This window comes from Vigna umbellata, chromosome 5, assembly GCF_029865625.1.
Source record: "Vigna umbellata cultivar VRB3 chromosome 5, Vumbellata_1.0, whole genome shotgun sequence".
NCBI lineage: Eukaryota > Viridiplantae > Streptophyta > Magnoliopsida > Fabales > Fabaceae > Vigna > Vigna umbellata.
The window spans coordinates 63,212,227-63,235,181 of NC_142169.1; the positions used below are offsets into that span (position 1 = coordinate 63,212,227).

The following is a 22,955-nucleotide window of genomic DNA, read 5'->3' on the forward strand; positions in this document are numbered from 1 at the left end:
TTGTTTTGAAATAGGAAATAGATCTCAGAATTAAATAGCAAAATAATTTAAAGGGGCTCACATGTTTCTTCATCCATGCTTATCCTTTTATAGGATGATAATCCTTATTAAAATGATTCAGAATTTGGCAAAAGAAAATATGTTGCTGTCCTTAACAAAGTGGACTCTACCAGATGCAAGTTGCTTGGTTTTTGAATTCTGCATCGATCAAGAACACAATGTATCATTGCAATTTCCTAATACGGAACAGCTACAGCTACTAAAGCTGCTGGATGAATATTATTATTAAAAGCACCAAATGAAAATGTTTTGTATTTTTCTTCTTTCAGACAAAGGGGACTACTACTCTGCAATCTGCACTAAAGAATCTCAGTAGACCTCAACATGCCACTGTTTGTTCTTCTTAAGTTGAGAAAGCTTCTCTTCCCAACTTTCTCCTCTTTGCTCAGCAACCCTCTTCAGTGTGTCTTGGATCCCAGGCATCATACCTTTCAGACCACAAAAATATATGTGGGCCCCGTTATCCAGGAGTTTGAAGATTTCATCACTATACTCCTCAATCTTATCCTGAACATACATTTTCCCCCCGTTCTTGTTCTTTTGTTCTCTGCTAAGGGCTCGATCATACCGGAAATTATCTGGATAATCCGTGAGGTATTTACTGAATTCCTCATCGTAGAGAAGACTGTCAGAGTTGGCAACGCCAAGGAAAAGCCATGCCAGTCCACCGAACTTGTATGTAGGGACAGATTCCATGAACATTCGACGTAGATAGCCTCTGAATGGAGCAACACCAGTGCCAGTGGCAATCATTATATGGGTAGCATTAGGGTCATCCTCAGGCAAAAGCATTATCTTCCCTGAAGGGCCTGCCAAAAAATTGTAGATGACTCAATTCCTACCCAGAAAGATGCAAGCTCATCAACATTCATAATAGTTTGCCAATAGATCTCTAGTGGGTAGGTTTTGTTATGCATCCTTCTACATCACTACCACATAATTATACAATGAATGCACTTCAATTATGAGAAACTTAGCAGTGTACGCATTAATTACTAGGAAAGCGGAAACTGCACATTGCATAAATCAAATAGGGGTAGAACAATAACAACCAAAACTTTCTAACTCATACTCATGATGAATATAGAAATGCAGTCATGAACTAACCCGTAAGCTATTGTTCAATATATACTTTCTCCTTGTTTGGTTTATCACATTTCTTTACCATGCTCCATACGATAAGAGTTTGATGTTAACCAATAGAACAAATGTTATATTTAAGAGCTGCTAAAGTGTGAACAACTGGTTCACTAGTATACTGCATGAAAACCTTACAAAGTTCAGAGAATTTAAGCACATCAAATCACCTTGTCTGTTCAATTTCAAATCATTGTTTATGAAAATGAGATTTTTTTCTCAATCACAACGTTCATCATTTAAGCACATTGCTGTCTTCACATACGATTCTACCATTCGCAACATAAAGTCCAATAGATTAAACAGAAAACAAACAGCAGGATACAAGTTATATTCCAACATTACATTGAGGAAGTATAGATTAGCAAACACACTCTGGTAAGGTGCGTAGAACACACCTATGGTAACAGCAAAAACAAGAAACAACTGATCACGACAACATCAATATATAAAAAGAGATTAAAACTTGAGCACGGTGCACCAAGGCATCACTCTGTTGGAATACAAATTTTGGGAAGTTACACAAGAAATTAGAGAGTATGTCAACCTTTGCTCAAGTAGAAAGAGTTAAGCCTTACTTACCTGTGATCTTAATTTTGTCTCCAGGCTTTGAGTCACACAAAAAATTGCTACAAACGCCATTCTTGGATGGATCTTCCTTTCCTGTCTCAGGATCATAGTAAACAGCACGGCGCACACACAAGCTGGCTGTTTTACCATCAAAAAAGTCTCCATACCTCGTGGAAGCAATTGAATACAGTCGTACATTATGGGGAGCCCCAGGTTTCTTTGGATTTTCACCCTGTCACCCATGTAAAGTGGTATTTACAAGTTGTGAAACTAATTTAGAATTTTAACTGCATTAACTCCTAAATCTGATCCGATGAAAAAGAAAAAAAAAACGCTTTATACATGAATCAATAAGCCCAAAAGACACCATTAGTTTTGAGATGGAAGGTGAGAGGGGAGACAGAATAAGCTTAAACTCTGCTGATGACCATTGATCACCAAAATCCTATAGGAAAAGGACTCATAATTAAACATAATTAATATTCAAAACCCTTTCCTCCATCAAGATCACTTCATCAAAAAAATCTTAAGGCAAAGATCAATCATCATGGATTACCAGCAGTAATCAGAAAGAATGAGAGGGAAGCATAGTAATAAGTCACTTACTGGAGGAATAACACCATAACTCTGTCCTTCCCAGTAGGGAACATTTCCACCATGATCAATCACAATATGACAAGTTTCCCCAGGAGCTTTGGGTCCCACAAGCCTCTCAACAGACACAATAGTTGCTGTATAGGGCTCTTTAGGCTTGTGCAAGTTCAATGGAGGTTCTTTAGCATCTTCCAGTTCTAAAGGTGAGACAGAAACTTTGGGTACGCTTGCTTGTTGCACTGACATGCATACCACATTCCTACTTCTTAAAGAACTGTTAGCCTTCAAATCCAAAGTTAATACTGGTGCCCATGACTTTTCCCGAAAGTTTAAGTTAGGGGCCTGCACCGTCAAGTGTAATTTTTGTTAAAAATAAACTGCAGTATTATGTTCTTAGTTCTTTGAAAATCAATTAATATATAACAACATATGCATCTATGAAAACAAAATTGTACAAACCCAATACACATGTGTTAAGTAGACACTCTGACTAAAACACCACTGTTCTGGGAAAACCAAAATGCATCAATGCTAAAGCTCTACATTTCTAATATAGAATTAAAAATACTCAGTTGCACCATACAAGTAGAAGACCATATATAACACCAGTTAACAACTACAACCAAAAGATTTTTTTGACCAAAAGATAAAACTTTCACCTTTGCCCGATGTTTGTTCCACTCCATTACAGTTTTGCATGTATAGAAATGAAGCAAATCAAATCTATAGTAAAACATAGCCCTTTGGCCCCTTTCTAAACTCTCAGAAATAAACATGTTCATCCACTAATCTGTGTAATTGAACTTGACCCCTCAAGGTATTCTAATAGCCATACCAAATCAACATAATCATAAAAAAGTTAGCATAACTACATATTATTCACAGTTGGATCGGTTATTTAACATGACACAGAGTAGAAGCATCAAATAACTTCCAAAGTCAAAAGGCAGAAAAAACGAAACAGGAGTACTATCAAACCTTGAACGCAGATCTTCTGAGAGACAAATCGCTGCCAATAGGAACGGTTACAGCCGCCTGCTAAACCCCATAAAAGTTATAGTGCTCGTTAATTAAATTTCATGCACCAACTGATAAAATGAATTATCACTTAAAACTCCACTCAGGTTAAATTTCTCAGCTTTGACTTTCTACAAACACATCTCCACACACACCAAAAAGAAAAACCCAAACAAAAATAGAGAAAAGAGAAAGTAAAAATGAAAAGTTTGAATTTTTATTCCGATTAGAGTGACCCATTGATTCTGGAAAGCCCAAAACAGTGACAACATGGAGCAAAGGCAATGAGTGAAAGGGAAGTACCTGAGACAAAGTCAAATGAAACATCCTGAGATCGAGAACAAAGAGGCTGTAGTGGCTATCAGAGCAGAAGATGTGATTGGAAAAAGGGTAGATTTGAAAAACAGAACAGTTCTTAGAAGGGTCTAATATAAAGAAGCTAGCACACCAAGGACTGTTCAAACTGGTCTTGATTTGGGTTTTTCGATGATCCTTTGGCGAAAGGGAAAGGTCGGGTTTGTTTTTTGGCTCCTGGAGTGTCAGATAATCTCTACCACCTTCCCTTGAATAAGGCTGCTATAGTTAGACCAATTAAGGAGTACTTTAATTTAATTAAACACTCTTAATATAATTATTAATTACTCATTCAGTTTATTATTATTTAAAAAATATAAATAATATTTTATATTGTTGTATTATTAGGGGTAAAAGAGGTCTGGATTTGCGGCCTGGTCCACTATCTGCAAAATTTTGACAAATTGGATTGGTGGTGTTTTTAATCTTTTACCCATCTTGTTAAAAAAATTTCAACCTATTTTCTTGGGTAACCCACCCTAGCGGCTAAACGGGTCAATAGTATTACTACTAACTTTTTTAAATAATTTTGTTACTATTTATTTTTAAAAGAAAAATATACCTATAATGTTTAATAAAATCCAAAAATAAATATATTATGAAAATAGCATCGGTATCTTCTAATGTTTGAATAGAGATAAGGAAAGTAATATAGTGGTTTCTTTTATTGTTAAATGAAGTTATTAACAAATATAAAAAACTTGTGTTTGTTTCTATTTTTAATATAATTTTTAAATTGAATTAATAGTTATTATAATATTTTTTTATAGTCTGTATAGAAATATATCAAATTTAATAAAGTTATTGCAAGTGATGATTTTTTTTTAGATATTTAATCGTTTGTTTTACATGCCTAAAAGTTGTATATAATTTGAGAGTCAAACTTACTAAAATGTTTTTAAATAAAAGATTGTGATGGAATTAAGTTCTAAAAATAGACAATATAATGATGACAATGTCTAAGAAATATGTGATGATCAAAACATTAACATGTATAGTCAAAATCTAAACTACTATAATTAAAAAAAAAAGGTATATAAGAACTTTTGTTTAGTCCTGTAAAATACATTTTCAAAATGAATATATTTAGATTAATAATCAGTCCATAAAATGGTTATTTAGTCTGTAATTATATTAAAAAAATTGTCTTTACTTTTAAATATTTACTTTTAAAATTTAAATAATTATTCATAATAAAACACTATTTTCAGTTTTATCATTTCGGTAATTACTTTTTTTAATTCAAATAATTATGAAATAATTATTTACACTTTTATCATTCTAATAACTACTTTTTTTAATTTAAATAATTATTCATAATAAAAAAATTATTTAGACGATATTACTTATAATACTTTTTTCTTAAATAACTAAAATTTATTTTATCTATAATTATATACACTTTTTTTTGTTTTTTTTTCAACTTTATCATTTTAATTACTATTTTTAATATTTAAATAATCATATATAACAATACATAAATTATAAATAAATATAAATTTACCTAATATATTAATTTAATAACATTATAACATCATCACCTACTAATTTAATATAACAAACTTATGAGAATAATCATTCAACATTTAATTTTATTTTTTTAAATAATGAAACAAGCATGCCGCGTTCGTTATAAAGAACTCAAGGAAAATATTGTAATTTGATTGCGTAAACAAGTCATTTTTGTTGATGATTAATAAAATAAGTTATTTTTTATTTTCTATTTAATAAAAATCATAATCTATTTATATACATATATATATATATATACATATATATATATATATATATATGTATATATATATATGTATATATATATATATATGTACATATATATATATATATATATATGCCAAAGAGTTTATAACAATCATCACAACTACAAAATCAAATGAACTACACATCCTTAATTGCATATAAAAATTTTCAAATATAGTGGAAATAAAATAATAATAATACATGTTTTATGCGCAATGTAACCTCCATTGTAAATTTAGAAGCAACAAAAATTGTTCAATACACAAATGCATTAAAAAGCATATAAAATTATTAATATTTAATTAATATTTGTATAAACTCTTGAAATATCAACATATAATGTTATAAAAATATAATATGTAGCGTCTAAAACACTAATAATAAATACTTTACTATTATTTAATAATTAAATTATCCATTAACCCGTGTTATTATTGTATCAGAGTAAAACTATGATTAAAAATTCTATTTTTTCCTAATTAAACAATTTTTTTTCACAAATAGAATTATATATTTTATTAAGGAGTGTACAATTTCCATATTCTAAAAATGTGATTATGTAACATAAAAGAAGCATTAAAATGTATATCAAAGCAAATAATTTTAGATAAAACAGCACACATGGGCCATACGTGTATCAGAAAGGAGAAAATAAAATATAAATAAATAAATTAGGTGAAACACTAGAAATTCAAGAAAATGAGAGTAGATATGTTATTCAAGAGAATAGAAATCAATAATTAATTGTACAATTTCAATAATCTGTTAGAAAAATTACATGAAAAGAGACCTTTGAAACAATTATATCCGTTTCAGCATTTCAAAAGTCCGCTTTTTTCTCTTTAAAATTTTCAGTGTAAATGTGAGAGAATTTACAAAAATATAAATAAAACTTTGTATTTCAAATATTATATGTTACAACTCAACTTATAACTAAAGTGTTTCTATTGAAACAAATTACACAATATTCTTGTTGGATCACGTATATTCATGAACTGTAATTTACTCCTTACATAAAAGGTCAAGTCTTTTAAAAATGATCAGACAAAAGTTTAAAATTAATATAAAATATCATTAAAACCTTAATAAGAAGCTTGCATCAAAGAAAAAGTTTAAAAAAATTGTGGTTATACAGTACAACCTACCTGAGTAATATAAGACTTCATAGAATAATCTTTGAATTGAATATTACCTTACAAAAACAATTACCTGAGATTACCTTACACAAGAATAATTATGACAATAAAAAGTTGAAAATTTTACTTTACTAATATCAAAGGGTAACCCCTGAACTACTAGTTGTCAAAATGCAATGAATTTTCTGGATGATACTAATATTTTAATTAAATTAAAAACAGCTTCCACATAGATTTCAAAGCTATGATCCAATAACAAAAATTTCCTCCAGCAAAATTGAAAGGTAGTTCGATTGGTATAAAGTGGCAACGAAAAAATTAATAGACACTAAAAAGACTACTCAGTACTTAACAGGGGCAAGAATATCAAGTTGAGGACCGAGTTTCTCATCAGCAATCTTCTCGGCTTTCACCCTCAATTTGTTGAGCTGCTTCTTTCTCTCGTAAACCAACTCTGCCTTATCCTTTCTCTTCTTCTCCAACTCCTGCGAGCAATAATAAAACAATTACTTAAATAACCAAACACACCTAATATGAAAAGGCATAACATTCACACAACAGAAGCACAAATTTTCCATCAATCACTTAGCATGCCCTCCAAGATTGAACAAGACAATTTTTTTTATAAGCGAGTACATCATATTAAAAAAATAGTAACTATAAACTCCCGATTGGCACAATCATAATAATCATAATATTTGATAGCCAATAGGCAATACTAGATACATGAAATATCCACCCACATTCCCAAACTCCATCTTTGCCCTATCACAAGATTAATTAACAACAGCTAAATAATAATCATAATATTTGATAGCAATGGGCAATACTAGATAAATGAAATGTACAACCACATTCCCAAACTCCATCTTTGTCTATCACAAGATTAGTTAACAACAGCTAAATAACAAACAAAAATATATTCTCCACACTGGGCAAGGAGATCAAATTAGAAGTACTCCAATCGCTTTTATAAAATAAAAAATTGCAACTAGGCCATAAGTTCACAGAGCAAAGACTTACCCTGATGGTATCGTAGTAGCTCCATCCAACTTCAGATGATAACCTGCCCAGCACACAATACTTGTGTCCTTTCTGAAGCCTCAAAACCCTGATACCAATTTCCATCAATTAGCTCAACGTCCACTATATAAACAACACCATTCATGCAATGCAGTTTAACAGGCAAGCCCTAGCAATAAAAGAATTTTCCACACTTGCATCCAATTATAAATCAGCATACATGGTAAGTTCATTAATCGCCACAGAAAAAAAAACTAATAGCGTATCATACAAAGAACAATTATGATCCCTAGCTAACACATGTACAATTAAAGTATGACGCGTTATTAAAAATCACAAAAAAAGTAGTTTAGGAGGATAAAATACATACTTGAGAGCGTCAGGAACAACCATTCTCTTGGTCTTGTCATACGGAGGAGGGATCCCCTCGTAAACCTTCAAACGATCAAGAGCAGCTTCCCCACGTTTTGTCTTGTGCGGTATCATTCTACAAAACACAATACGATATTTTAAAACCTCACACAACGAATTAAAACAAAGACAGTAGAAACTGACCTTAAAAGCCCCGAGCATAATCATAAGTTTTCGTAAAAACAAAGAATAAAGAAAAAGAAAGAAACATTTGAAGAGAGAAGTGACAGACCCACGAACGGTACGCCAGAAGATCTTGGCGGGGGCGCGGAAATGAATTGGGCCATGAGAAGGCTTGGTGTTCATGCGTTTGCGCAGGAATCTCATGTACTTCATCTTCTGTCTAACGAGGCCGCCGGAGATGCAGATCTCTTCGCACCGCACCACCACTACCTTTTGGCCGTTGAGAAGTTCTTTTGCCACAATGGACGCAAGTCGACCCAGCATGTGGTGCCGCGCGTCAACCACCACCCTCTTCGCGCAGATTCCCGAACCTGACACCATCTTCACTTCACCACACAACACAACGGCACAAACCCTTTTCTCTCACGGTGCCCGGTGCTTAAGGAGGAGAACATTAGGGTTTTTGAAGTTGCCTCTGGGCTGTCGTTTTGGGCCGAGCCCAACTCGTTTAGCATACTTTTTATGTAACTAATTATCATTTAGGTTTTTTAACCCTGTTCAATATAAAAGTATCAAATTTTTATATATAATGTTTAGGAATGTGAGAAATCATCTTCAACCACACCTAACTATTACCGTCTTCTATATAAATATATCTTTTAATAATTTTAGCAATTTTTCTAGTAAAAATCAATAAATATAAAATTTTTTGCTACAATTTATGGTTGGTACAATATCCAATGAGAGCTTATTGTCTTCTGCTATCTTAATTGTAGTTTTATCTTTCTGCACCTTCCTTTTTTATGCATGCGCTTTATAGGTGTAATGAAATGACATTTTTACCTTCTTCATTTTCTTCTGTGTGTACAACCCGGGCAGCATGGGGAAAAGGAGAAATGAAGAAAAAAAGCAAGTAGAGGAATGGGAAAAAGAATAAGGGTGGGAGAAGGATGAAAAGAAGAAGAATAATGGAGGAGGAGGGAAAAGAACAAAAATGGGAGAAGGAGAAGACAATGGGTATGGATGAAGAATTGAGGAAATACCTAAGCACCTATTTTTATTTTTATTTTTAAATTTATTATGGATTATGTAATTTTAAGGTATTTTTTATTTTAGAGTGTACCATTCATGATATAATTTGGAAGTTATTTTTAGATTCAAAAATACGTTACCAAATCTATATATTTCCAAATGTATTTTTTGGATGCATTATGGAATGCATATTCCAAAACATGTTTTCGTATCCTTACGGTTTTCACAATTTTGAAAATCAAGTTGTGTGAACAATTTTTACTTTTTTTATTGCAATTTTAAATGTTAAGTATGTTTTTAATTTTTTCAAGTTTGACGCAAAATTAAAACACGTATTTAATGGTTGATGCATTTTGGTTCTTAAATTAAAAAAACAATATAAACATTTTAATTAATTACATGAAATTATTTTTTAATATAAAATGTGTTTCGTATTAATATTTGAGTTTTTTAAATTACTTGTGCTTTAATATCTTTTAAAAAATATATCAACAAATTTAATATAATTGAATTAAAATTATTTTTATAAATTTCTAAAAAAATGTATCAAAGTTTGAGGAAATAACCAATTCTAATTTTGCATCAAAGTTCAAAAGGTAAAAATATATTTAACTCAAATTTTAATAAGGGGTAGTATAAATTTTATAGGAGTACACAAAAGGATAAATGGGTAGTATAAACCAAAATGACTCATTGTTATCCCTTTTCACTCCACAATTATTTGATTGATAACAAATAATTTTACATATTTTTATGTATATAAATCAACTCTTTCCGAATGTTTACCTTGTTTTGTTCTAAAGTTTAGTGTGTTTTCATGATTTTTTATGTTTTAGTCAATGTATGTTTGTTTACCTCTAATCTCTATTTTGAGTGTATAAAACAAGTTAATAAGAAGCATTTTTGGTGGAACAAAACAAGTTTGAACTCGAAGAAGCATGATTGGACAATAAATAATTATTTTTAAACAAATACTCACTTTGAGGGCTTTAGAATCATACTTAGCGTTGCAAACATCATGAAAAAAACTCACTTGTAGGGTTATATTTTCATAGACCATCCTAGACGACCAGAAAATCACTATTAGGCGAGTTGGCTGCTCGTTAGACGACATTGACGACCTAAACCTGTAGTGTTTGAGTCATTGAGCGAAAAAAAATGGCTCCCTCGGCGAGTTACAAGTTAGAGAGCATTGGACTTTAAGCCTCGCTAGGCGAGGATGAAGTCGTTGCCCGAGTCTGCCAGTCCCTAATATACGAGAGTGGGTATTTAATCATATTTTCATGAGGGTTTTTATTATTTATAATTCTTACACGAATAAAATCACCTAGGACGCTTGTGAGAGGCTTTTTGAGGTTGTTTAGAGCTTTGGGAAGCTCTTTGTCTCCTTATTGGGTTTCCTTTTTCGTCCAAGGTGGTTTTTCTCCTTTTGGGATTAAGGAAGAAGATGAGTCACGAATTTAAGGTGTAGATGCAAAAGGGAGACGCAATTGGAGCACGGAGCAGTTGACAAGAACCTTGAGAAATAGCATGCATTTCTCTTTGATTTCAATTTCTTCTTTAATTCTTTAATTTGCAGAACTCTAAGTTCTCCACCATTGAAGACTATTTTTATTTGTTGAGATTAGATGTAATAAATTGAATCTTGTGTAGTTCGTTATGTTGATGGACATGCTTTTACTTTTCAAAGTTAATATTGATTTATATGCTTAATGCTTGGTGTGGCTTGGTCACTAATTGCTTTATTTGTGGTTCTTAATGTATTGGGAAACATGACTTTAACCTAATATTGAAATTGAATACCTAATGAAGTTTTTATCTTGGGATAAAACATGATTCATTAGTAATCTTAAGACTTTTGATCTTAATGCATGATTACTTGTTGATGATTCATTAAAACTTAATAACTTGTCATATGCTCAAAGTTGGTAGGGATAAGAGTTGAGTATGTTGGTGAGTTGATTTTGACTTGAATATGGAATTAATATGTTTGTGAATGCATGCGAGTAAAGTTGACTAAATCTAATCATGACAATTGTAAACACTCTTACATTTCCTTGCACACCAACTATACAATGAAAATACCAAAAAGTGTTTCAAGTGTTTTTGTGACCTTTGCGGTCTAATTGAGTTGGAGTTCAATAGTTGTTTAGTGTTATACAAATTACTTGGGAAATAACAATATTTATAATTTGTTACGCTTCGACGCTACGGTTGATGCACTTACTCTATTGGTTTTGTAGCTAACATTAATGCATCTCCACGTTTACACTTTTGAGTTAGAAACTCAATGCTCTTTATTATTCCAACATAAAGTTGTTATTGTAACTATATTGTACTCACTATACTTTATTTATATTGGCCTTTTTGCACTTACACATTCACCCATCCATAAGTCCATAAGTCCTTATACATATGTTACTACAACCTATATTATCAATGTGTAAATGCTAAGGATGACAAATAAAGTTATTCTCGTGAGTGTTATCAAAACTCATTCATGTTTTAATGATTTTTTTCATTTGGATACGTGGATGATTGTGTTTTTGTCACCATCACTTTTGTCATTTAAATTATTAAAATATATATGATTTATTAAGTAACCACACACGTAGGTGTATATATATATACTTTCTATTTTTTTTTAAATTATTTGGCTTGTCATTAAATTCATTTACATATCTAAGATATTTTTCCTCTTATTTAAACCTTTGATTAAATATTTTTTATCTCATATTTGAATGTTTATATTTGTTGTAATCTTTTTATTTATTGTGTATTTTTTCCTTACAAACATTTAACTATGTATTTAAGTGTTATTAAATAAAACAAGTCTTTCATTTATGTAATTTAAAGCACTTAAATTTTTTATTCTCTTATTATTGTTTTTTGTTCTATTTGAAAAACTCATTTTGTTTAGTTTAAATAATTTTCGTTATCTCTCAATAATTCAACTAAGTTGGTATTTGAAAAGTTTCATCAAATCTCTATGATATTTTTCATTTCATTATACCTTTAATTAATTATATATATATATATATATATATATATATATATATATATATATATATATATATATATATATATATATATATTTCATTCAATGATTTGTCAATTTATTTATGAGACACATATTTGATTTCTTTTTTAATATTTTTATGTATTGTTACTTTTTATCAAGTAAAATATTGTTTTGATATTATATATATATATATATATATATATATATATATTAATTTTTTAACTCACTATCATAAGTATATTTTTATAAACAAATTTTATTTATTATAATATTATAATTTAATGTAATTATCATTAATATTTTTTTATTACCATGCAACATATATGAAAATTTAAAAAATGAAAATTTAAGTTAAATTGAAATTATTACTAGTTTAATGTTTGTTATTTGGGTGAAAAAGTTGCTCCAAAAGTCTTCATTATAATAGGGTTTCAATGAACGTAGAACAGTCGTATTAAAAATAATGGAAGTGTGTTAATAGTTATGAGGGTGCAAAAAGTAGATGAAAGACCAAAAATTCAAATTAAGGAGATGTTTACATTCTAAAATACCCCTTTCCGTAAAGTAAAAAACTGTGGCGGGTGAGATTTTTGCAATGTAGAAAGAATGAAACCCTAATTAAGGAGATGCTTATTTGAAAAGTGCACGTGAAAAATGGGATACCAGTCTCACGGAGACTCTGGCAATTCAAGTCTCCATCTCCTTGGCACTCATTTCTAGGATTTTAGAGATGTAAACCTTATCCATGATCCATGAGCTAGTTATATCCACTCTTAAAACAACCTTCTTATAGGAAATCTCCTAAGTGAGGAACAAAAGAAAAACTAAACCTCTAAATCTTTTCTGAAGTGAATTAGGGTTAGGATTTGAATGGATTATCCCAATTACAACTTTAATTATTAGAATAATATTATTTATATACATATAAGATTACATATTTTAGGTTTAATCATTCACTAAGTCCCTATTTTCACATGGAATCTCAATTTAGTCCCTTTCTTTCTGGAAATATCAATTGGGTCCCAAATTTATGAAAATTGCAACAAATGTATCCTTTCCGTTAAATTGTGTCCAACGATGTGTGTTTGACGTGGCACGCTGTTGTGAACTTCTTATCTGACGTGGTTGATTCAAGCAGTAACAGTGAAGCACGTGGATATTTACAATTTTTTAAGTAAAAAGAAAAGAATTGTTTTAAAAGGGGATTCAAGTTTTCTGTGGATCGAATTAGGGATCACTTTCAAAACTACAGCAAACAAGAGAAAGGCTTAAACTTTGCAACAATGGAAGCTTACGAGAACGAATCGAAGAAGGGGTTCTGGAATGCGGAGGAAGACTCATTTAATTTGTTCTGATTTTGATTGTAGGGTTGAAGAGAAGCGACAAAAGTTGCAGACTGAGATGGATGAATTATCTGAGGGTGATTGCAAAAGCGGCAAAAGCGGCAAGAAGCTTGGTGTTGATAAGAAGGGAAAGAGAAAAGCTTGTGTGACTGCAAAATATATCCCTGGAGTTGAAGCTGAGGGTGATTGCAACAGTGCATCATCAATGGAGAGGAGTGGCGAAGGTGAGAAGCTTGTCCATGAATAATCCCAATCCCTAATTCCTAATAGTGTGTTTGATCTGTGCACTTCTCCTTACTGCACTCAGAATAATCCCATTTTGGTTTAAAACAATTATTTTCTTTTTATTTAAAAAATTTAAATATCCACGTGCTTCACTGCTACTGCTTGAATCAACCACGTCAGATAAGAAGTTCACAACAGCGTGCCACGTCAAATACACCCTAACGCCGTTGGACACAATTTAACGGAAAGGATCCATTTGTTGCAATTTTCATAAATTTGGGACCCAATTGATATTTCCAGAAAAAAAGGGACTAAATTGAGATTCCATACGAAAATAGGGACTTAGTAAATTATTAAACCTATATTTTATTATATTGAAATCAATATTTTTATCTTATATTATTATTATTATGGTATTAAATAAAATATGCAATATATAATTTAACATAATTATTAATTATAATCTATTTATTAATTTTATCATTTTTTTAGAAAAAAAAATGTATAACATTTAATAAAACAGTACATAGGACATTGCGATAAAGTTCAAAACATGACAAAAAGAAACATAAAGTCCAGCTAAAATGTAAAAATATCAGATTAATTTTAATAAAATTAACAAATAATTTATTTTTTACAATTGCTAAATATATATTTATCACACACTTACCTCTCTCTCTCTCTCTCTCTCTCTATATATATATATATATATATATATAAAGAGAAATAAAAATTTGGTAGAATTTAAGTCATACGTTAAAAAAGAAAAAAAAATAAACAACTTACAATAAAACAAATCCATAAATTTATTATTTTAAATTTTTAAAGTGAGATGTCTTATTTAGATTTTATTTAGATATAAATAGTTTTTCACACAAAAAAATCAAATGATTATCTTTTATACTTTAAGAATATGTTTAGTTAATAAAAAAAATATATTTAAAGAGTCAAAGATTTTAACATTATATGTTGTTGTGTAATTTTTCTGTATAAGCATACAATAAAGTTTATTGAAACCTCCTACAAAATCTATCTTAGTTTGATTAAAATGTTAGCATATGATTATATGTAAATTAAAAACATTTAGATTTATGACAAATTAAGAATTAATCACTTTTGTTATTCGAAATAAATATATATTTTTTTAAAATAAGGTCCACGTGTTGTCTCTTATATGACTTTGTAAATATTTGGGTTCTATAAACTATTTTTATAAATTCTTCTTAAGTATGAGTTTTTATAACTTCAAGTAGATGACTATCAAATTACGTGAGAGGATCAATTTTATTATATAATCACCTATAATTATATTTATAAATTTGTTATATATATATATATATATATATATATATATATATATATATATATATTACTTGTTTTTTGAATTTTAAACTTAAAGGTATGATTAAATTTAAACATGTATTATAGAAAAATTAGTTAAAAGATCATGCTATTCTCCAACCATATAACTTTTTTTTCTAAATTAGAACATGCATTCACGTTTTATTTTTACTCAGGCTTTGGGCTGGACTGTGATCTTTCGAGATTTTTTTTCACTCATTTCTTATTTTGAGTTTGAATTTTTTTATCTATTTTTCATTAGAAAAGTAAGTTTAATTAAAAAAGTTAGTGAAAATGAGACCCTTATATTTATATTTATTTAAATAAAAATATATAATATTAATAACGGTAGTTAAATAAAAGAAACGGTTAATTGTTACATTTAAAGTGTATGTGCACTTATTTCTATTATTTGGATAATTTAATTTTACATTTTTTTTTCTATATTGAGAGTAAAATAGAAATATAGATTTTTAAATATAATCAATGGTATGTATAAATATGAAATGTATACACTATAGGAAATAATCTCATTTACATATTGTTATTGTTATAAATAACAATTTATACTCATTTTTTTATAACTTTAATTAAGGATAAATACATGCACATACCAAAATAAAGACTTGCATTGCATATCGTTACATGTGAATAATTTATACTTTTATTAATTTAAAAATGAAAATAAAAGTAAAGCAGAAATACGAGACGTGTCAAATGAAAAAAAAGTTAACTATATATTACTATAAATAAAATAAAACAAAGCTAAATTTTGCATAATATAAATGTTTTACTCGGTAATACGGATTTTAGTTCTAAGTAATATATATATATTGAAAATAAAGTATCTCAATATTTATTTTATTGAATTGGCTATTTACTCAGAAAAAAAAAAGTTTTCTAATAAAAAAAATATAACAAAAGAGCCAATGCTATACAAATTTGTAACCCTTAATTTAGCGTTTGATTCTTAATTTACTCAACTTAAAGCTAAGCAGTGAGTTAAATTACTCAAATAGAAATACTCGTAAGTTTCGTAGACATAAATAATTTAATTTGAATCAGAAATCAATTTTATGAAATAAAAAGATCATGCAGGATAAAGTATAATTGGAACAGTTTTCCTTACACACTTGTTTTGTTTTTCAGTTCACGTGAATTGCAATGCTTCTCAACACAGGCAAACAACAACTGCAAGTATCCTTAACTTAAACAAAAGACACCTTAATTTTCGACGTGAACTCAAAATATCACTCATCAAATGTTCCTGTATAATAAATAGATAAAAAAAATATTAAAATATATAGCTTGAACCACATTTTTGGTTTTATATAATTATTATTGAATGTATTTATAGATTTGGTTTTACTAGAGTTTAATAAAAGGAATGAAGTGAGAGAAGTGATTGGTTCCTATTATTGATGAACGAAACATTTTCCATGATTTGAATGTTGAGGTATATAAGTGTGTGTGATTGGATGAATATGATTATATATATATATCTTTAATGACAAATGAGGATTGTCAAAATTGAAAAGAACCCTGTTGGCTTCTTGTTTTTAACATTATCTGCTTCTCACCGATTCTATCTAAGCAATCATATCATTTTTGGCTAAACGTTGTTGGGATTTGTCTTATTGCTGCCAAACTTCTTCCTATTTTTTTTAACGTTTTTACTTTTTATTTATCGTAAGTTTTTGGATAAGTGTTCTCAGTCACTAACTTGTTATTTGTCCTCTTCTAGGTGCGATTTTATTCGTTATCTCACAAATAATAATGATGCTTAAAGCTAACATCACTAATTTTTGTTTTAATAATGTCATCGGTTTCATGGTAATAAACATCTCTTCAATACCATTTATAGGTTTTGCAAATGTATGAGTAAATGCAATTGCTATTATAATTAAAAATGAAAGTAGGAAGAATTTCGGCGGATAAGAAAATTTGGAAGTTGACAAGAAACAAAGTTAGGAGGAAATTACCAAAAGTGAGTACACATAAAAACATGTTTGGGAATCTTATTCTGAAATGCAATTATGCTTTTGACCTCAACAACTTATCAATCATTCGCAGGCCAGAATTTGAACTACCATGAACCAGCTGAAAAGTTTACATTCATAACCCTTTTTCTGCATAAGAAACTGATAAGGGGTGGAGTTTTGTGACTTGATTTAGAGTGTGTGAAGATTTTAAGCCATAAAATAGGGTATTTTCTGGACAGTATTCTTCACTACACCTCCACTTATTAATTGACATTGTTCAACTGCGACAGGAACAACAAGGTTTGTCTGTAGTTAAAATAACATTCAGAAAACAGAAAAATTAGACATTCGAACCTCGTGTGTGTGTTTTTTAGAGAAGGAAACCTTTTTTTTTCTATTTTAGTGAACTTTTTCAGTATATCACTGATATGTAGAAAGTGACTAGCTATCTACAAAACTTATATCATGGAACTGTCTGTTAATTGCGCTTTCAGTTTCTTTAATTTAAATTGGATTCTATTTTTTTTCAGATTTATTTATTTAAAAATAAGTAAATCTATTATTTCCATCATTGATGTTATTTTAAATCCTTCAAAGTCTTAACTTTATTCTATATATATACACCACGATTTATTATGAATTGAGAGTATGAATCTATTTTGTCACTTGAGATAATATTGTTATGGTTGTTGACGATCACATTTAAATACTATTTATTTTGAAGTTCAAAGTTTTGGTATATTTTTTGCTTTTGATATTTTGAAAAGTTAAAAAATAAAAATATATGAAATTATTTTTGACTTTTTAAAGTAAATGGGACTGTTCGATTAACGAAACAATTCTTCGATCGATATTCAACAAAAGTGAGAATTAATTTTTGTAATTATTTTTTTGTATTCTCTTAGTGTCTAAAAAACGGATATTTATCTTTGAAATCACTTTTTTTGTTTTTTAAAAAGAAGGGTTCGTTTTTAGATTTTTGATTTCATTTCCCACATATTACAACAATATATTTAAAGAATAAAATTATAACGTGGGATTTCAAATTTCAAGATAAAAAATAGATAGAATGTAGTGATTAATATAACAATGTTATGATAACAAAACAAGAACAATTTGAAAGTTTTTTGAAATTATAGAGTTGTATATAGAGATAATATAACTGTATTTCTTTAACTATCTTTACTTATTTTCTCCCGGTTGCAACTTGCAATAATTCACATACTTGCTTTCAGGTTATTATAGAAAAAGAAAATCAATGATTCAATTTTTATTCTTCTCGTGTTCATCATATCAAATTTATTTTCCTCCATCTTGTGTATTTTTCGCACTCTCATTTCCAATTTTTAACACCACAATCCTACTCATCAAAAGTATACTCGATTTTGTTATTATTTTTTTTTATCTTCTTTCCATCCAAATTTAGTATTTTGCTTAAAATTAGTAATTCAATTATCGCTCTAACAAGCTTAGTGACAGGTGGTTGGGGGTAAGCACTAAATGCCTTGAAATTTAGTGCCAAAGGTAATATTATATGAAAGTGCATGTAAGTATATTTGGAGTATTTAGAACTTGAGAAATATAAGAGGAGAACTTACAATAGATATTGAGGGAATATTTAACTTGATCCAGATTAAGGGATGGATCTGGATTAGGTATAAATTCAAGAAGACACACTTCTCATATTTAGAATGGTATCCAACTATTTGATACAATTAGTAGTTTAGTTAGGAAAAGTGGTGTGATGATGCTCTTTGTAATTTATATGATAATTTGATTGGTTTGTACCTTATTTTTGTTCTTTGTAATGGTTTTTGACATTGGAACTTAAAGTTTATTAGGACAAAAGTAAGAGTTTTCGCTGGATTAGAGGGAGCTGATTCAGGATTAGTCAATACCCTTCTACTTGTGTAATATTTTGCTTTACATGCTGATTGGAGTATTCCATTTGTTTTTTATGTTTAAATTAGTTTATGTTGAACAAAAAAAAAAATCTTTTCACATTTTTCTACGATTCGATTCCACAGTTACTTTGTCTCATTTTATGTCAATTAATGAGTAAAATGATTAAAAATGGGGAAAATGTATTCATTATCGAACAAGAATAAAAAATTAATAAAGCACGAATTTTAATAAACATGACAAATAATGCGTGCAATTGTCACAGAGGTGGGAAAGTATAAAAGAAAGCTGCATGATTTAATTTTACTTCAACCCTTTATATTATTACTTTAAATCTTAAATACAGGGAATACAATTTTTTTTTTGGTGATTGACATGAGTTGTTGTTTAAAGATGTTTTATTAAGCTTAAACTTAGTTACAAGAAGGAAGGAGCCCTGATATGAGAGACAGTATATATATGTAATGCATGCATGGGGAGTGGATACATGATAGGGAAGTTGGAGAGTTGTTAATAATGTATGAAGGAATAAGTGTATATATCCATGAGATGATGGGTTGGAATATTTGGGTTCTTTTGTAAAGTATAATTAGGAGATTAAATCGACAGTATATACTTAAATAGCACTACTAATGATAACGATTAGAAATGATATGTTGGCATAATTAGTTTGCAAGACATTAGATTTTGACTCACATGAGCATCCTATCATGGCGGCCACCTTTACACCTCTGATCATGCATGGACCCTCATGAAGGGAAGAGAGAGAGAGGTGTAAAACGAAAGCAAAGGCATGCACACAATTCCAGAGAGAGAGAGAAGGTGGTGGGTGCATGTGGGGTCTGGTGAGTGAGTCCATGACACTCTTTTGGTGCATGTAAGGAAAAAGGTTGATCAGCTCAAAACCAAGGATTAAAAAACAAAGGGTTTTGGGTCCCCGCATGGGACTGGAAGGAATTGAAAGGGACCTCCACCTTTGTTTGTTTTTTTATCAGCAAAATCACGCAATGGCCCTGTCCCAATGGCGGGGTCTCACTGTCCCAAATCTCTTCCTCTTCCAGAAGCAAAAGCTATAGCCATAGGGGGGGACTCCATCATCATCACACATTGCAAAGGTAGACAAAAAAACACCACAGAGTCTGTGTATACACCCATTACGACTCCGTTAATCATATTAACTGCTATATGAACTCAGACCTAATAACATTCTTTTTATCAAACAGTTGGAGGGTGAGAGAGAAAGTAGCCAAACGAGTGAGATTATTAATTTGGATGGATCATTGGATGCTCTGAAGGATTGAAGGAAATGTCAACCTTGTAAATATCCAAAAGTCAATTGCTTTTGTGAGGCATTATCTCTCTTGCTCTTGGATCCTTATGAGTAAAGGGAAAGAGGTGGGAAACACTATCAATTGTGAAGAAAAGGAAGGAGGTTGGTGCTTGGTGGATCTCAACCACAAAGTTGGATTTCGGGGTTCAGATACGTGCTACCTAGCTTGCAGGCCTAAAACTTATTCAACACTTAATCGTAATTAAAGCATTTAGATTCTACACTCGGATACACCAGTGTTCTTTAAGCCACTTCTCATCATTAACTTCTTCTTATTAATAATAATCACTAAATATATATACTCATTAATTAAATATCGTATGTAAATTAATTAATATTTGTTGTGCATGCCTACTTCGTAACATAAGCATGGATATACAATAGGTGACTTCACCCTGACGATAATTTGAACCGAGACTAATTATGGCATTGGATAATGTCCATATGAAAGTAGACATGTGCGTACATTATGTATACCAGGAAACCATTTTTAATCGAATAATTAGGTATACACTATGTAGGTATCATTCTATACCATTTTTTCCTCGCTGTTGAAAAGTTTCATCCATGTTATATTAATTCTTCATCAAAACTTGGTGCCTTCCTTTTAAAATTATGAGTAAATAATTTTGGGATTGTTATAAATAATGATTTTCATGCAAATCTATTATCGATTAATTAATTATTTTACTTCCATTTTGAATGGGCAACTAAGTTAATCTTCGGTTATTGCTTTCCTACTTGAATCTGTCACGAGTGTGTGCGTGGAATCTCAGATTGCTCTACAAGACCCAGCTAGAAATCACCATAATTTATGTTTTTTTTTTTGTATTGCGTTCAAACTTTTCATCAAATAACATTTTTATCATAATTATTTTATGCTCCCTAAAATAATTTTGAAAAGTTGATAAAATATCATTAATTTCTTATAATATCTGAATAGAAATTTAATTGTTGATAATTTAAACGTGAGTTTTAACTGTGGATAAATATAAATAATCTAAAAATATTATAAAATTAAAAACTTATAAACTTTTTATTTTAAGATTTTAGAATTAAAATTGAATAAATTTATTATATAATTGAATTTATATCTCATTGATATTATATTTTTATAATATATAAATGACCTATTGATGTTATTAGAATTAAAGATTAATTTTGACGACTCATTCAAATAAGTATAATATGAATGAAAATTTTGTATTAAAAGTTTTCGATGATAAAGATTTTTCACAATAGATAAAAAAATTTATAAACATTAGTATTTTATTCTTGTTAAGTTTGCAAGTTGTGTGTTTTTCAAGTTAAATGAAATGTGGTAGATAATGACTGATATTTAAATATGATAAATTAAAACTGATTTAAGTATAAGATTTGTCCTGATTTTTCTAAAAAGATAAAAAAAAAAAGAGTCAATAACATGATTTATTATACAATTGATTATCATAATAATAGGTTTTAATTTATTTAAAAAGTCCGTATACGATGAACCACTTAGAATGAAAGTTGACTTATAAATGGGCAATTAATGGGTGCATGCATGCAATTGATGAGCCATCACATAGTCATAAATCATGTGATTAACATTTCTTAGTGCTCTTCGCTGACTCTTCTCATACAATTTTTTTCAACACGGTTCAATTAATGCTTCTGCTTAAGTAAATTCATAGAACTAATACGCAAAAATATTAAAATTAAAACAGGGAAAAGGTAAACACATCCTCGGATTTTCTCTGGATCCAATCATGTTAATTACTCTTCACACGATATATAACATCTGTGGACCAAACTATGTGAATTTCGTTTACATAAAAAGACGTATAACGAACATGTTTTCGACGTATTTTATTATTGAATAGAATATAGTAGAAATTAAATTACAAGTTTCAACTTATAATAAATCACGTCTTGAGAATAACGTGTTTTTTACTAATTTTTTTTTCATAACAATATTTTCTTCATGAATTGGCATTTATCAAACATCTCTCAAGTGTTTTACTCTTATCGTTATTGTTAGAGTGGCCAGTGGATGTCTATTCAAATTGATCTTGATTATTATGTTATGGCCCCAAAATTTAAGATAAGGTATCATGTTTAAGAAGAAAAAAAACAAAAACAATAACCCTTTAAGTTAAAAATTCGCTTTTACTCCTAATCATACTTGGTTGTCAATTTTTCCTCAACTTCAACTTTCATTCATCATTCTTGGTTCGTGAATAGGCTAATTATTAAGTAAAATTATTATTTAATTTTGCCACTTTTTAAGAGAATGTTTCCGTAGTCTACAACAACTTATACAACGAGTTTAAATTTTTCTCATAGATTTCATCAAAAGGCAAGACAAATACACCATAGTAATCAGTCACACATATATAAGTCTAGGCTTATGTTCTTTATACAAAATTTATAAAGTCACATAACATTGCATAAACTATCTGTATTTAGTAATCTGGTAGACCATGTTCATAAAAGACATAATAAACGATAAAATAAAAGGAGTTTTGTGTTTTTATATAATTAAAATTAATAAAACAACATCACAAATTAAAGTAATATTAAATTAGTTTAGCAAAGCTAACAAATTTAAAGAAT

At 29.4% G+C, this 22,955-nt stretch overlaps 2 protein-coding genes across 3 annotated transcripts; both read right to left on the minus strand.

The window, feature by feature from the left end:
• Nucleotides 1–3,938, minus strand: RFNR2 (root FNR 2). Of its 2 annotated transcripts, none has more exons than XM_047322313.2 (5): nt 3,682–3,938; nt 3,340–3,396; nt 2,374–2,703; nt 1,780–1,999; nt 1–869 (listed from the first exon to the last, which is right to left on the minus strand). In XM_047322313.2, the coding sequence occupies exons 1-5, from the start codon at nt 3,703–3,705 to the stop codon at nt 370–372; spliced, it is 1,131 nt and encodes a 376-aa protein (XP_047178269.1). In that variant the 5' UTR covers nt 3,706–3,938; the 3' UTR covers nt 1–369. The 2 variants fall into 2 exon arrangements, with proteins under 2 accessions (XP_047178269.1, XP_047178265.1); XM_047322309.2 differs by having other exon boundaries at nt 3,340–3,399.
• Nucleotides 3,939–6,798: 2,860 nt separating this feature from the next.
• On the minus strand, nt 6,799–8,626 carry LOC124845254 (large ribosomal subunit protein uL13w). Its single transcript, XM_047322320.2, has 4 exons — nt 8,293–8,626; nt 8,020–8,136; nt 7,650–7,737; nt 6,799–7,111 (listed from the first exon to the last, which is right to left on the minus strand). The coding sequence occupies exons 1-4, from the start codon at nt 8,562–8,564 to the stop codon at nt 6,968–6,970; spliced, it is 621 nt and encodes a 206-aa protein (XP_047178276.1). The 5' UTR covers nt 8,565–8,626; the 3' UTR covers nt 6,799–6,967.
• Nucleotides 8,627–22,955: the final 14,329 nt, after the last annotated feature.